The sequence below is a fragment of the Drosophila sechellia genome, chromosome X (genome assembly GCF_004382195.2).
Source record: "Drosophila sechellia strain sech25 chromosome X, ASM438219v1, whole genome shotgun sequence".
Classification (NCBI taxonomy): domain Eukaryota; kingdom Metazoa; phylum Arthropoda; class Insecta; order Diptera; family Drosophilidae; genus Drosophila; species Drosophila sechellia.
This window is the reverse complement of record NC_045954.1, coordinates 15,167,942-15,182,072: the sequence shown is the minus strand read 5'-3', so window position 1 is coordinate 15,182,072 and position 14,131 is coordinate 15,167,942. Positions and strand designations below refer to the sequence as shown.

The following is a 14,131-nucleotide window of genomic DNA, read 5'->3' as shown; positions in this document are numbered from 1 at the left end:
CAACAGTAACGCACAGGCGTCTTAAGTGGCTGGTCAGACAGGGCGCATACGCAACATTCGAGACGAGCCGACACTTAGCCACAGCCTTCTCGCTCGCGCTCACGCAACTTAGCCACCACACTTGCGGTCACACAAAACAGATCGCATACAAAATAAAACAATCATTTAATCGTCAATATCATTCATGTCATTTAATACAAATCCTTAATGTGTTTTTTTTTTTTTTTGTAAATTTTATGAATTGGAACTAAACAAGTTTACTGCTACCTATGTGACAGCTTTACATATTAAATCTAAGTGTAGCAATATTTAACAAGTTGGTTGTTAAAACTACTCATAGAAAAAAAAAATTTTAAAGGTAGAAAACTTTAAATTTGTTTTGCATTTCTAAATGATTTAATAAATTTAAGCTATCAGAACCATAAACTATTTGCAATATATGTTTAATTTCAGCAAATATAAAAATAAACTCTTTGCAATATATGTTTCATATCAGCAATATGAAATTATGTTGTATTCAGTTCGTGTCGCAGCCTCCAGGTGCTAAAATTGCGACCTCAGGTGCACAGTGCTTCTTTCGGCGCTGTTTTGTTTTCTTCGGTTATCTTGCGATAATAAACAAGAATATTCTGGATTTGGAGAGGAACGGATTGGCCAGAAGATGGAGTTGGACTAATCTCCGACATTCGATATGCGACTCTGGTTTCCTTGCACAGCAACGGGCGATAAAGTGTTGGAATTTTTTTTAACATAATCAAACGGCGAATTTTCGAGTAGCAAAATCGCTAATTCTGAAATTTTTTGTGAGCCAATTCTGATAAGCGATTTAGGATTTATGTAGAAAAATATGCATGTATGCATATTACTTCAAACAGCTTATCGCAATTTCGCCAGTGAAGCAAACTTCAGCTAAATTGTTTAGAGGAATAAATATATTTATGATGCAAACTTATCGAGTCGCCCGAACGGCAAATAACCTCAAAAACAAACGAATAACAAGCGACTCAAAGGCCCCGCAAGACGTCCACTTCCTCGGGCATAGCGAAAACGCGCATCTCCTTTTCGGTCATCAGGTCCTGTAGCGAAGCTAGTTCTACTGGCAAAACCCTGGCGCCTTCCATCAGCAGGGACTTGTCCCAGGGACACTCGTCCATAGCCATTACAAGGACGTCCTTGCTCCGCTTAAATGAGGCATTCGTTTTGGATAGGCACATCATGTACAAGCGCCAATAGATGGAGTTCCTGCGCAGTATGCGATACTGCTCTTCCTCGACCTCCAAACGATCTACATTGGTCGGGAGAAAAGTCTCGATCATGCTAATCAAACGATTGCACACCGCCTTCCGCGTGGCTTCTTTCGAAAACTTATCGTTGTCATCTACGATCCCAAAGCGATTGTGAACCGCAACGACCAAGTGGACCAGTGAAGCGACGCCGGCCTTGGTGCGTATGAGCCGGCTACGCTGCCTGTACCACATAATCGTTTTTAGGCTGGACCACAGCTGTAGAAACACCATATTTCGTGGAAACTCTTCGAGTCCTTTCTCGAGCAGTTCATCTAGCTTGATCATTTTGAATCCAGTATAGAATTCAACTTGGCCAAATACTAAAAAGGACAATCGCAGATGTAGCATCTGTATTTCCATGATCTGCTCCCTAATGAAACGCTTTCTTTCGCTGTCCTTGACGGCCTCGGGACCAAATTGGTCATTCTGCAGGTCATTGAGCCACTTTCTAGCCTCCTTACGACGACGATTATTCAGCACTTCGATCAAACAGATAGCGCGCAAGAGGATGAGCAATTTGTTGGGCAGGAAGTACTCCTCCAAAGTCATCTCAGCTGGCTGTGTATCGAGGGCATTTAGTTCCGCTCGCACCATTACCTCTGCGTTTCTCAGGCCTTCCAAAACCTGTTTCTTGGAGTGGACAGTTGTCTGGTTTATTGGGACATGTTTTCCCAAACACAGTGAAACGAGTATGCCGATGGCCTCAGCTTGGCGGCCTTTATGTATATGCAATTCTGCACAGACTAAATAGAGATGCATTGTGTCCACGCAACTAATGTGGCTGGATTCCTCTGATTTTTTTGTGACGATCCTCCCCATTATGGAAAAGGCCAGGCGGTAATTCTTAGCCTCAATTTCGCACAAGGCCTTCTCCGTGTAGAAACCAACAACATTCCGATTCTCCGTCAAATTTATCAGTTTGCGGATCCGTGTGCGTTTTGCTGTAAAGTACTTTTTCGTTAGCTTGCCCATAGACTTGTGCAGCATTATTAGGAGTTTTTGGAATCGCAGATACAGAATCAGTAACAATCGTCGCTTGGGCTCATCGCCTTTAAAGATTTCGGCGCATTTGAGTAGCATCTTACTCACGGTAGCCGCATACAGTTTATGGCCCACAAGGTGCGGCATGTAGCTGGGAGTCACGGACATCTCTCTGGCCAAGTTGATCATGGCTGCATCAAATTCATATTGCAACGAGGCCACTGCATAGGAGTACCTATCTACCATGGCAGCGAAAAGCATTTCAATGGCCTCCGACTCGCCGAAGTCCTCAATGCAAGGATTCAATTTGTCCGCCAAACAAGCGCTGCGAATCAGGGGCAGTTTCATTAGTTGAACAACAACGAGCACCAGGTGCAACCGATTGTTCAGCGACTTGAGTGCGTGTACATATGGGACAAGTTTGTCGCTGCCAAAGTATCGTTCGTCGTTCATCTTGTCCTTGAAGACATCAGTCGACGAAGCCCGCCTGTCTTTCAACGGCAGGAAGCAGTATGCCTGCCTAAGCTGCTCCACTCGCGCCCAGATTTCGGGCATCGGCATTCCCGAGCGCAGCACCACTTCCTCGAATCCAATCAATGGTTGTTCTCTTGCTGCACGTGCTCCTAGGCATTCGAACGTCAGGTACGGGAAATTCAACTCCATAGACAAACGAATCAGAGCAAACATCCAGTTAGTATGGCCCGATTGGCGTAGAAATAGTAAGCAATTGTGAAAAAGTTTTAGCATTATCACATCTGTCTCCTTTATGAGGAATCTTCGGGTGATTTCATCGTTGTGTCCCACATGCATGCGACGCATGCTGTACTCGTAAATCCGGAGCACAGCGGACACGTTGCAACACGCCATGTCGCTTTGGGTGACCATAATTAGATGGCTCCACAGTGTGTACTGGAATGGGTTTCTCTTCAGCATTTTCTCGAATCGCCGAGCGACCTGAATAAATGAATTTTGTGTATATTGATAAAAAATGTTCTTTTCTACATAAATTCGTTTTAAAAAATTAAATAAATATGTGTTATTCCTTTTTCCCAAATACCAAAGATGTTCGTTGCCTATCAATTTCGACACCATTGCAGTGAATATGATAGAAATTAATTAAATAAAAACTAAACTTATTTGGAACATATGCGCTGGCAAAGAAACGACCTTTCCACAAAACCCTGTGGAAATAAACCCATTGCTTACCTCGCTGGCCTGATAGGTGGCATTGGCTACGTGCGTGTAGAGCCGCAGAATCTGTTGATTGGACGGATGGTGCTCCAGGGCCGTTTCCAGGTTGTATAGCTGTTGTTCCGCCACTGCCAGCCGATTGGCCTTGTCCAAGTTGAGATTGAGCAGACGGTGCAGCTGCAGCCAATGGTCCAGCACCTCGGGATCCTGCTGGACTAGCACTTTGGTGCGTGTGAGCTGCTCCTGCAGCCTGGACACCTCATCTTCGCCGGGTTCATCGACCAGTTTCTCTCTGACGTAGCGACTACGCTTCCGGGAAAATTTGGAGTTAGCCCTTGAGAAACCATGGGGATTGTATTCTCTATCCGACAGTCGTTTTATCCGCCTTTTGTAGCGTGGTCGTGCGGGTTTTTTCAGGGTGGTGATGTGTCTATAGGAGCTGTTACCCAACTTGTCCACATAAAACCCATCGGTGGCATCGAATTCTAGTGGCTTACCCGGAGGTAATTCCTTGGTTTTGGTAACCTCGTCTTGCTTGCGCTTGTCCGCCTCCTCCTCGGAGTCATTGCTGCTGGAGGAACTGTCCGATTCGGGTTCCTTAGTTGCTATATCCACATGTTTTTTGATGTAACTCTCGTTTTTTTTCCAATTCCCGCCAGTCGCCGGCTCCTCTTCACCTGGTTTCGTAGTCTTCTTCGCACTGCTGGCTGCTGGGGTCCGGCTACCACCGTAGGCGGGAAAGAGAGACATGTCAAATGGCTAATTTTTTTGCTAAACAACAAATTGCTGAGAAATGATAGCTTCTTCAATGAAAATATTTATTTTGTTTATGTTGCGATACCCTAGAGGTGGGTAAATGTCGATTGGCAGCTTATAGAAAAAATAGCGCGGTTACAAACCAATTGGCTGGAATCTCCACTAATGCAGCTGTGCCTAAAACCTTTGTAAATTACTTAAAATATTTAATTTTAATTGGCTCAAACGATATTATCATTCTATTATGAGCCAGTTAATATCTGCTAAGGTTGTTTAGTTAACTAAATTGAAACCACTTTGATATTCATATTATAATATATATATTTTTATTTAACTAAATTGAAAGCAAATTGATATTCATATTATAACTCACCTACAGCGTTGCTCTTATGTTGCTCTTACATTATAATACATTATACATAATATACATTATAGTATTTATTTATATTCATATGTTTTTGTTTACTTTAAATAGTACTTGTATTTTACTGAAAAATGCCCTAAAATTAAATTAGCAATATCAGCAGAGCTTCCGGTACGTCTCCACTTTTGTAGACTTCTCAGCGGTGTCAACAACCGTTTTCAGAAGGTCCGAAAAGGTTTTGAATTTTTGGGCATGATTTAACACTTAAAAGGATTTCCCGCCCACCCAAAAAAACTTAAGATACGAAGCTTTATGTATATATATATATATATATATATATATATAAATATATATATGTATATTTCTATAGATGGGCGAATAGCACCAAAGACGAAGTTTTACGAAAAGCACCGAATTTACGTTGTTTACGTGTAAAAAGAACTGAAAAAATTGTTATTATTGGGTTGACCCATTAAATTGAAATTATTTTCGTTATACTATTATGTGAAACTAATTAGGCAGAGCTGTATGATATTTAAAGGCGCACGTTTTGACTTCTTTTATAACTTAGAAAGAAATCAACAGATATTTTTCTTAGCAATTGAATTGCAATTTGGCAATGCAGATTTAAATACTTGATAAATTCATAAAAGAGGTTCACTTAATTATATTGATTTTAGCTTAAAAATATTATCTTGATTTATTTTGTAATTTGTTTTGGAACTTTATGCCAGCATCTGCATTATCTCCGTACCGAATATGTTCGAAATCAGCAGAGCATATTTGTTTATTACGAAAGTGCTTGAGGTCTTTATGCCGCACATGATATCAGCGAATAATAATACTTAATGTCAGTCGATTTGCAGCTTAAGCTTTATGCTTACATCGATAACGAATTCAAGATGGGGGCGTGGCAGTGATTTCAGCTAGACTTCTTCCGCCTTCCCTTTTCTTCCCATACCATTCCTTTTCCCACCTTCCATATTTCCCCTCGGTGTTTTGTGCACACTTTTCCACATACATATGTACATCTTTACTTGATGTTTTTTTGAACATCTCAAAGACGCTGTAAAATGCGCTCGTTTACACCTCAAGTGGCAATCATTTGCCATCGCCCCCAGTGACGTCGTTATCGTGGGGTTTCCTTGGCCACCCCCTTTGTCGCCGCCCGTCGCTAATCACCAGCTGTGAGAAAGTCGTCTTGCGAAGGGAGAAAGCACGGAGAGGGAGCAGCGAAAGTGGGAGAAAGCAGGCGAGAGAAGCGTTGACTGCTGCTGTTGTTGATGATGATGAAGTGCCAGCAATGTGACAGTTACAGGATGAGACAGAGACAGATACAGCGGGCTAGAAAGAGAGACAGGCATGTGTGGGTGTGTGTGTGTGTGTGGCACAACAAAAGACGCCCACATACACACATTTGTACATAATAATGGGTAAACAACAGCAGCCCAATGACAATGACAAGGCAAATAGCGAGCAAAACTTTGCAAATGTCAGCTGGCGGTTGTCTCCCATAATTTTCCCAACCACCCCCACCACATTTCCCCCCGGCCGTGAATTTTCCAAACAACCACCGCCGGGAAAATCGAACAGTAATTACTTTAGGCTTTTCTGCCAGCATTGGCGGCAAGGCACAAAAAAAAAAAAAATAAATAAAAGCTAAGCAAGAAGATTAAAAACAGACATTAAAATGAAAACAAGTCGCAGTCTTCTGGCTTTAAAGTGCCAGACGGCTACAAAGTTGCCACTGGCAACGGAAAACTGATGAGGGGCGTGGGCAGATCTGTCTAGCATCTGTGCACTGAGAATAAATACGTGCGATAATTATATATTTGGATATGAGTGCATTTGAGATACATACATAAAGTTATATGCATATATATCTTCTTGTATCTTCTTGTATACTTAATTCATAGCTTTAGTTCAGCACTGTCAAGTTTTTCTCTCGGTGCAGGGGTTAGTATATATCGCTTTATATTTACAGCTACTAAACTGTAATCGGGGCCACACACCGGAAGTTGAAATGACTTGAAAATTTATTGCATTTGCTGCACAACGTCGACAACGACAACAGTTTTGTTGCTGTTGCTGCTGCTGTTGCTGCTGCTGTTGCTGCTGCTGTTGCTGCTGCTGCTGATGTTGCTGCTGTTGCTGCTGTGCATCCAGCAAGCGAACGCTTGACTGGTTTTGGTGCTACCAACGCCATCGCCATCGCATCGCCATCGTCAACGAAACGGAAGTGGCGCGGCAGTCAATTGGGAAGACAGGCCAGGACATGGCCGGAGGCACAACCGGGCTCTAGGTGGCTGAAGGGGGTGAAGGGGCTGAAGGGGCTAAAGGGGGAATGCCCCTCATTGGAGGGGGTGGTTAGGAGGTGGCTCGACTCCAGAGGCGGCGATTGCGAAATTGAATAAGCCCACAGAACCCGATCCCTTGAGCTGAAGCGAACGCACCACTACACTGGGCAAAAAGTTGATCACATCTTGAATTTAAGGTTAGTGTGAGCAGCATATGGTTAATATGGATATTCAAAGTCTCCAAGAATTCACAACTTTATTTAGATTCTCAGCTTTTATTAAATTTTGTTGTTTCTTTTCAGCTTTATAGGAGTTAATATTCAGATTTGAATGCTTTTGCTGGAGTTTTTTTAATATAAAAATTCAAGGAATTTAATTTATTTATAAACTACATTATAGTCTTGGCTATTTTGAAAAAACAACTCAGTTCGCTTGACATAAGCAAAGTGCATTTCTTTGGCCAAGTGACGATGCGATTCCCCCCAAACTCATGCTCATCCTTATTCCGGTCGACGCGAATTTACGGCGATTTTTACGTCACTGGCAGGACATTTTTCGTTGTCCCTTCCCCGGAATTGGCTGCTCCTGGGCCAAATGTCTCAAGTCGTGGCTGTCGGAGAATGTGAGACGAGACACTCCGGGACTGAGTGAGTGCATCCATCCTGTGCGCAGTTTACTGCTCATAAAAATCCATTAAATTATTCAAATTGCATAGGTAAAACCGTTTTTGTCCATACCCTCGTTTTCTTTTCTTTTTCTCTATTTTTTTTTTTTTGGCGATGACGTCGACACACAAGCGGAGATTTTCCCGTTTGAGGTTTTCCCACCATGGCCAGGTTTTGTGTGTGTTTCCACTCCCCAGCCATTCTTTTTGCTTTTACTTTTGTTTTTGTTTCAGGTATTTTTCCGCGTTGGCTGCTTAAAATAAAAGACAGCCGGCGGTTGCAGCTGAAGAGCTTGAAGGATGGGAACGAGGATGAGGTTTTGCGGAGGAGGACATGGACAAGGACCAGGAGGACTAGGCGAACTAGGAGGAGCACACATGCATCCACTTGGCTGCCAGCTTAGCCACACCACATCAGTTCCACCATTAGATCGCAGTCTGCACTGCAAACAATGGGATGCGTTCTTAAAAAACAAAACTGCGATTAATTGTATTAATTAATTAATTATTGCAAGTAAATCACTGTTACTTTTGTGGAGGCAACAAATTTGATGGAAAATTAATCATTTCCCTCAACATTCGATACAAATTGTTGTCCGTGCAGATGCAAACCAGAGCCAAACTCGAACTCAGACTGAAAGTCGGACCGACCAAACCAGATCCGAGCAGGCCAGACCAGAATAGCACAGGTCAGGATGCCGGAGGAGGACTAACACGGACCGATGAGGAGGAGCTGGAGGAGCATGGAGGAGCATGGGAAGAGGAGCTGCCATCGGCTGCACAGTAAAATGTAGGCGGTTTGCGGCATCTCCACGTATGTTACCATGGCGGGATACCATGGGATACCATGGAAAATGGGCTCCAAATCGCCGGAAAAATCGCGCTGAGCCAGATTCCGTTGGGAAATGAAAATCACCGCTGGTTGGGTTTTAGTTTGCGCTTAATCAAGATGAAAAACGTCCAACATGAACTTGCCTTTGCAATTTCCATGTGCTTAATATTAGAGCAACTCCATGTGGAATATCTACAATTGTGTTTATAGGAAAATCTTTTAGAATTTTGTAATATTTTGATAATACTATATTATTTAGCGTTTGTCCCACTGTTGCAGGTGTAGAATGTGTGTTTTGCCCGGTTTGTGTGCTTGGCATTCTATTCACAGTCTGGTTAGCCCAGCGGCATATCTAATTATTTGCCCACAGAGTCATCAGCAAAACGCTCCAGCCCGCAATCCGCTCCAGCTCCTGCTCCCCCGCTCCACCGATCCTCCTGCCCCTTCATTTGTGCCCTTTGTGGGGCCTCATTATGCTGAAAATATAGAAAACGGATTTTGCAGTTTTGCCATCAGAGCTGCGGCTGTACACGGCCAAATACTATATAAAATTTTTTAGTAATTACATATTTGCACTGTTATTACTTGCACCGTGTTATAAAAAAAAACACCTACACCCGTAGCTTTTTGTTCTTTATTTATCTGTTGCATTGCATAATTACGCGAATGTGAATATAAAAGTGCGTAATGGATGCGGGTTGGCCATGTGGGCTATGTGCCCGGTGGGTGGCTGCTTCCAAGGACACCAACAGAATCCCGACCAGATTCCGCTCCAGCTGAATGTTAAAGGTTGAAGGCGTTGGCAAAAACCCACACGATGTCGACTGTCTCAGCGTTGAAGTAGAAAAATTATATACTCGTATAGGGGCGGATGTTTTTGGGCTAAAAAAAAAACATCACCGTATGCTCGTGCTCTCGTCAAGATTAGCCAGCTGAAGGGATGAAGATACAGCTGGTTTGCAAAAAGTATGTGTACCCATACGCACAGGTAGGATCTTTTCCAAACAGCAAGGCACGTACTGGGGATTTTGGGAGGGGAACCAGTTAATTGTTATTGCATTTACCTGTTGTGTACCGTGATTTACATTGAAAACCAGCATTCAATATTCACTAAAGTTAGTTTAAAACATGCAACATTCTTAGATACTTAAAAAGATATTTAAATTTGACCTCTGTGAATATAAAAATATATTGATTTCATTTAATAATTTAGTGAAGTTATTAGTTAATACACATGCATGTAATCGAATGTATTTATTATGAATTTCTGATAAATATTGAAGTAAGTAATTTTCCATTTTCCAATTGGATTACCACTTAAATGTCCCTTGCATGGCTGAAATAAAGTGGGCCTCGTTCGAAATTGGATATGTGTGTTGGCTGTTTCGCTTGTGGCCGGAACCCTTTTGCTCGGTCCAGGACGACATGGTCAGCCATGCGGAGCTCGTATTAAGCTGGTCGAAAAGCGGCTGCAGCGTCGATAAAAGAGCAATCTAACCGCTGCCGGGAGCAACGATTCCCGTTGCGATTCGATTCGTTTCGTCCCGTTTTGGCTCGAAAAGTAGTCAGCGCCATTTGAAAGCCCCGGCTAAACCGTCAATTTCAATGTAGGCACGACCAACCGTCCTGCTCCCAAACACAAACCAACCGTCCATGTCCTTGCCCATTCCCATTTCCATTTTCATTCCTATTCCCATACCCATGCCCGCGCGTATCCTTGGGGATCGGGAGCTGGGGGCATGGACGATTCACTGGCCAGGTGGGTCAGTGGTCATGTCATCGTCCTGTCGCCGTTTGGCTTGTGACACGTGGATTGGCGAGAGATTTCGCCGGCATTTCGTTACCCCTGTTGGCTTCTGCATTCCCGTGTCCTTTTTTCGCCATTCACTTTCTCTGCTCCAGGATTACACGGGCTAATCCCATCAGCCTGGCTTAATTGTATTACAACAAATTATACAAAAATGGTGTGGCGATGAGCCTTAAATTGGAAAAATGCGCACCACCTTTGTAGGTGTTAGTTAGTTGTTAAATACGGAATTTATTAATTTCTACTTCAATTTCACAGATGAATTAACCTTTTCAAGCTTCGTATTAAATATAAAAGGTGTCAGTTGTCTACGCTTTAATGCGAATTTCACATAAATTAATTTATGTGTATATGAGTGTTTTTGTGCTTGTAAATGAAATTACGCAAATATAAATGCGGCTGGAAAATTGCCAAAAGTGTCATTTAGCATTTGCAGATATGGGTTTGACAGCGAAAGTTGCATTAAGTCGAATGCGAAATGCCCTAAAATGTTGTCATTTCGTTGCGCACAGCAGGCACAAATTTAGATCCGACTAGGGTATGTATATATTCGTTATTATCTATCTAAATTTTAATAACTAATATGCCATATCGCATTTATGTGCCATCATCGCACTGCGAAAAATTCCAATGCGCAATTGTCAAGTGTCTGTTGTAATTAATAGCGAGCAGTTGCGAATGCAATAAATAATCGATACTCACTTAATTCCTTTTCTGTTTATATTTATATATGTATACATATACATATATTTGCACCACGTCGACTTGACTCGTTTTTAATTAATTTTTTATGAACTGCGTGCGTTTGTTGGTTAGTTGTAATATATATTCGCCGTATTTTATATATGCCGCCGTTTCCTTTGTTCGATGCCTTTTCGCCCCAAAAGGAGCACAAAAGCAGCTGAATGATGAATGACTGCCAAATGAACATGTTTGAGTGGAAAGTTGGCCGAGATGAGATGAGCCAAAAGATAGAGACGGAAATGTACAATATAATCAAAGCGAATCCGGGCGAGGCACGCCATCCGTAATCCGTAGAAAGGAAACGAAGACGCGGCCCAAAAGAGGTATTTTCCAACTTCAGTTGCCACAGTAACACGATGCGGATGCAGTAACACGAATTTCCAGTATTTACATATCACTTTTAAAGGCAGTGCAGTGATTTTTGATTCAATTAAATCAAAAGTCTTAAAAGTTTTGCGCCAGATGGGTTATCCAAAATATCAGCACAGTTTAAACATTTATAAAACTAAAATAGACCACTATTTTTTTGGGTTTTTAATAGGTGAAGGTTTCCTAGAGAGCAAGTTTTCATAATTTCTGTATGCAGAGCTTCACTGTACGTGATTATTGATGGCAGCTCGACTGACAGCCAACCGAGGGGCACAGGGAGACAAAGGAGCAAGTTTCGGGTTACCTGTACCGGGGATTAGGCATCTGTCTCAGTCCCATCATCAGTCTCCATCGCCATCGCCATCGCCATCGTCAACCTCGGCACTTCAGTTTCTGGCTCTGTAGCCATGTATAGTGTGTCCCATCTTCCAGCTGTCATTCGTTCACTCACTCACCGAGAATTGATGGCATTTGCCAAAAATACTGATGACACGCACACACACAAACACACACACACAGTCATGCATGTGGCGGTGGGAACTTTTGTTGCATACTTAGTAGGGCAGGACAATGCGCCACTGATTGAATTGCATGTAAATTAACTTGCTGATCCGATTAGGGCCGAGACGGGCCAACAACAAAAATAATATCCAATTCAGAGAGAACTATTTACACTGTGCGAAAATGTGGCAAGCATTCGTGTTTCATACCATTTTCTTGATTTGCAAACTTGTTGACTTCATTTGTTAGCTACTTGCAAAAAATTGATTGTTATTTCCCTGGATTTTAATATGCATTGTTCAAATTCCGCATTTTGCATGTTCGCTGTTCAATTTTATCGATGCATGTTGCATCCTTTATTGTGTAACAGGTAAACTCATTTATATTGCTGAATGTCCATTTTCAGTTGTTGTTTTTCTTTTTCGATGGCAACAATGCGATAAAATTTATTATTTTATTTTTATTATGAATAATAAAAACTGCGCGAAATGCACAACTACTGAGCTGATTTGCTACTATTTTCCACTGTGTGAGGCTAAAAAACCGCATGAACTGCCAGCAGGTAAATGGCGAACGAACTCACACACACATATACGTAAAAGGATACGCATGAAGAAGCTAAGTACACACATACAGGCGCACCCAAACACACCCACACTCAGACAAAGCGAGCTGAATACACACACACACACACATGACCGCTTCGGGCAATTTCATTTGCCGCTCAGCTCTCACACAATTGAAATTTTTGTTGCATACTTTCAAGCAATTTGTTTGCAACTCAAGTTGCCACAAAAAAAGAAAAAAACGGGAAGAAAATTCAAAAAAGCCAGGGAAACGCGCTAAAAATAATACATCCCGCGTTCCTCTTCACTAAAGCTGCCCCCCTCCCCTCCCCTCATTCCCTCACTCGTCCATTCTCAAAAAAAAAAAACTTGGACTCGATTTATTTTGATGCACTTTTTATTATTTGTTTTTGTTCTTTTATTTTTCTTTCTTTGCCTATACCACCAAGCTTGGCTGGGATTTTTTTTTTTAGGGAGGATTGGCACAAACTTGTGCATACTTTTCGTGGCATATTTTCATTCCGCTCCTTGTTCGTTATGAAAGCGGAGCTTGGTTCAAAGAGCTGCGACCACAATTTGGCTCCATCCAGCAACTGCCATTCACCCTTCAGTGGCGGGAAAACCAAGCCCCCCACCTCCACCATAAATCGGGGGCTATCTCTTGACCAACGCCGCCCAGAAAACAAGCTGATAAAAAAAAAAACAAGTGGGAAAAACTGTAGACGAACTTATTTATTTTCATACTTAGAGCTTTGGTTTCGGCTTTGGTTGTTTCCCCTTTGAAGATCTGGAAATGCGCAAGGCTAAAAAAAGTAAATAAAGAGTAAAAAGAAAGCTGGCTAAAAATATTTAATTAAAAACAAGCCAAGAAAGTGTGTGTTTTTTTATCTTCACTGCTAATATAAAACATTAGGTAGCCAGGGGACTATGCTAAATATATCACATATATTATATTATTTATGCACATAAGAATGCGGCTTCTATATGCTGGATGATTCATTAACATAATCGCCAATTCATAATCTGCCGAGGACTTGGTGGGTATAATAAAAACAAGGACGAAAGCAACTCGATTCAGAGAAAAGCCCTTGGCTTTTGCCGAAATTTAATGAAATGTGTCGCAATCGTTTGGGGATTCCCAGCGCCAGTCATCTCCTCCAAATCCATTTTCAATCTTCTCCCACACATCGAGATATCCTTTTCGCAACTCTCGGTGACTTTGGGCGTCTGCGGGTGAAAAGTCCTGGCAAAAAGCAGCCACTTCTGACCACTCCGCCCACCCAGACGACTCAGGAATTGACTTTAATGGCGCTTCGATGCTGTCAAACATTTGGGGCCAAAACAGAAAATACGGGAGAGAGCTCTTCGACTTGACTTTTTATTAAAAGTACTGGACAAAGTTTAGTGTTTGGCAAATAAATCGAAAATGACATCTAATAGGAAACATCGAAATATACGAAGAGATGTTTTAACACCCCTTTTTTTGCGTTGGCCCATGGAAATGTTCATGGAAACTAAGGAGGATGGCTTTTTCTTTGATGTTTTGAGACCTTTTGCTTTTGGATAATTAAATTGTTCGAAGGCGGGCATAAACTAAAATAAGTACCACTACGAGTATTCCTTTAATTTGTTTAAATAATTTCATATTAGAAGAATTTAGAGATTCACATGCTGAATTCGAATGGATAAATGCAGATAAACGAAGCTTCTTTATTTGAAATTGCCTTCTCATGTCCTTCCGTATCATTTCATCCACTCGAATTGCTTATTCTG

General features: G+C 41.9%; 1 protein-coding gene across 1 annotated transcript; it reads right to left on the bottom strand.

The window, feature by feature from the left end:
- Positions 1-212: 212 nt before the first annotated feature.
- LOC6620354 lies at positions 213-4,295 on the bottom strand. Its single transcript, XM_002044528.2, has 2 exons — positions 3,474-4,295; positions 213-3,221 (listed from the first exon to the last, which is right to left on the bottom strand). The coding sequence occupies exons 1-2, from the start codon at positions 4,206-4,208 to the stop codon at positions 1,005-1,007; spliced, it is 2,952 nt and encodes a 983-aa protein (XP_002044564.2). The 5' UTR covers positions 4,209-4,295; the 3' UTR covers positions 213-1,004.
- Positions 4,296-14,131: the final 9,836 nt, after the last annotated feature.

Excerpts from the sequence above, each read along its gene's own strand:
- LOC6620354 (XM_002044528.2), bottom strand. The coding sequence starts at position 4,208 with ATGTCTCTCTTTCCCGCCTACGGTGGTAGCCGGACCCCAGCAGCCAGC. Across the intron at positions 3,222-3,473 it reads CCACCTATCAGGCCAGCGAG|GTCGCTCGGCGATTCGAGAA; the intron begins GTAAGCAATGGG and ends TCATTTATTCAG.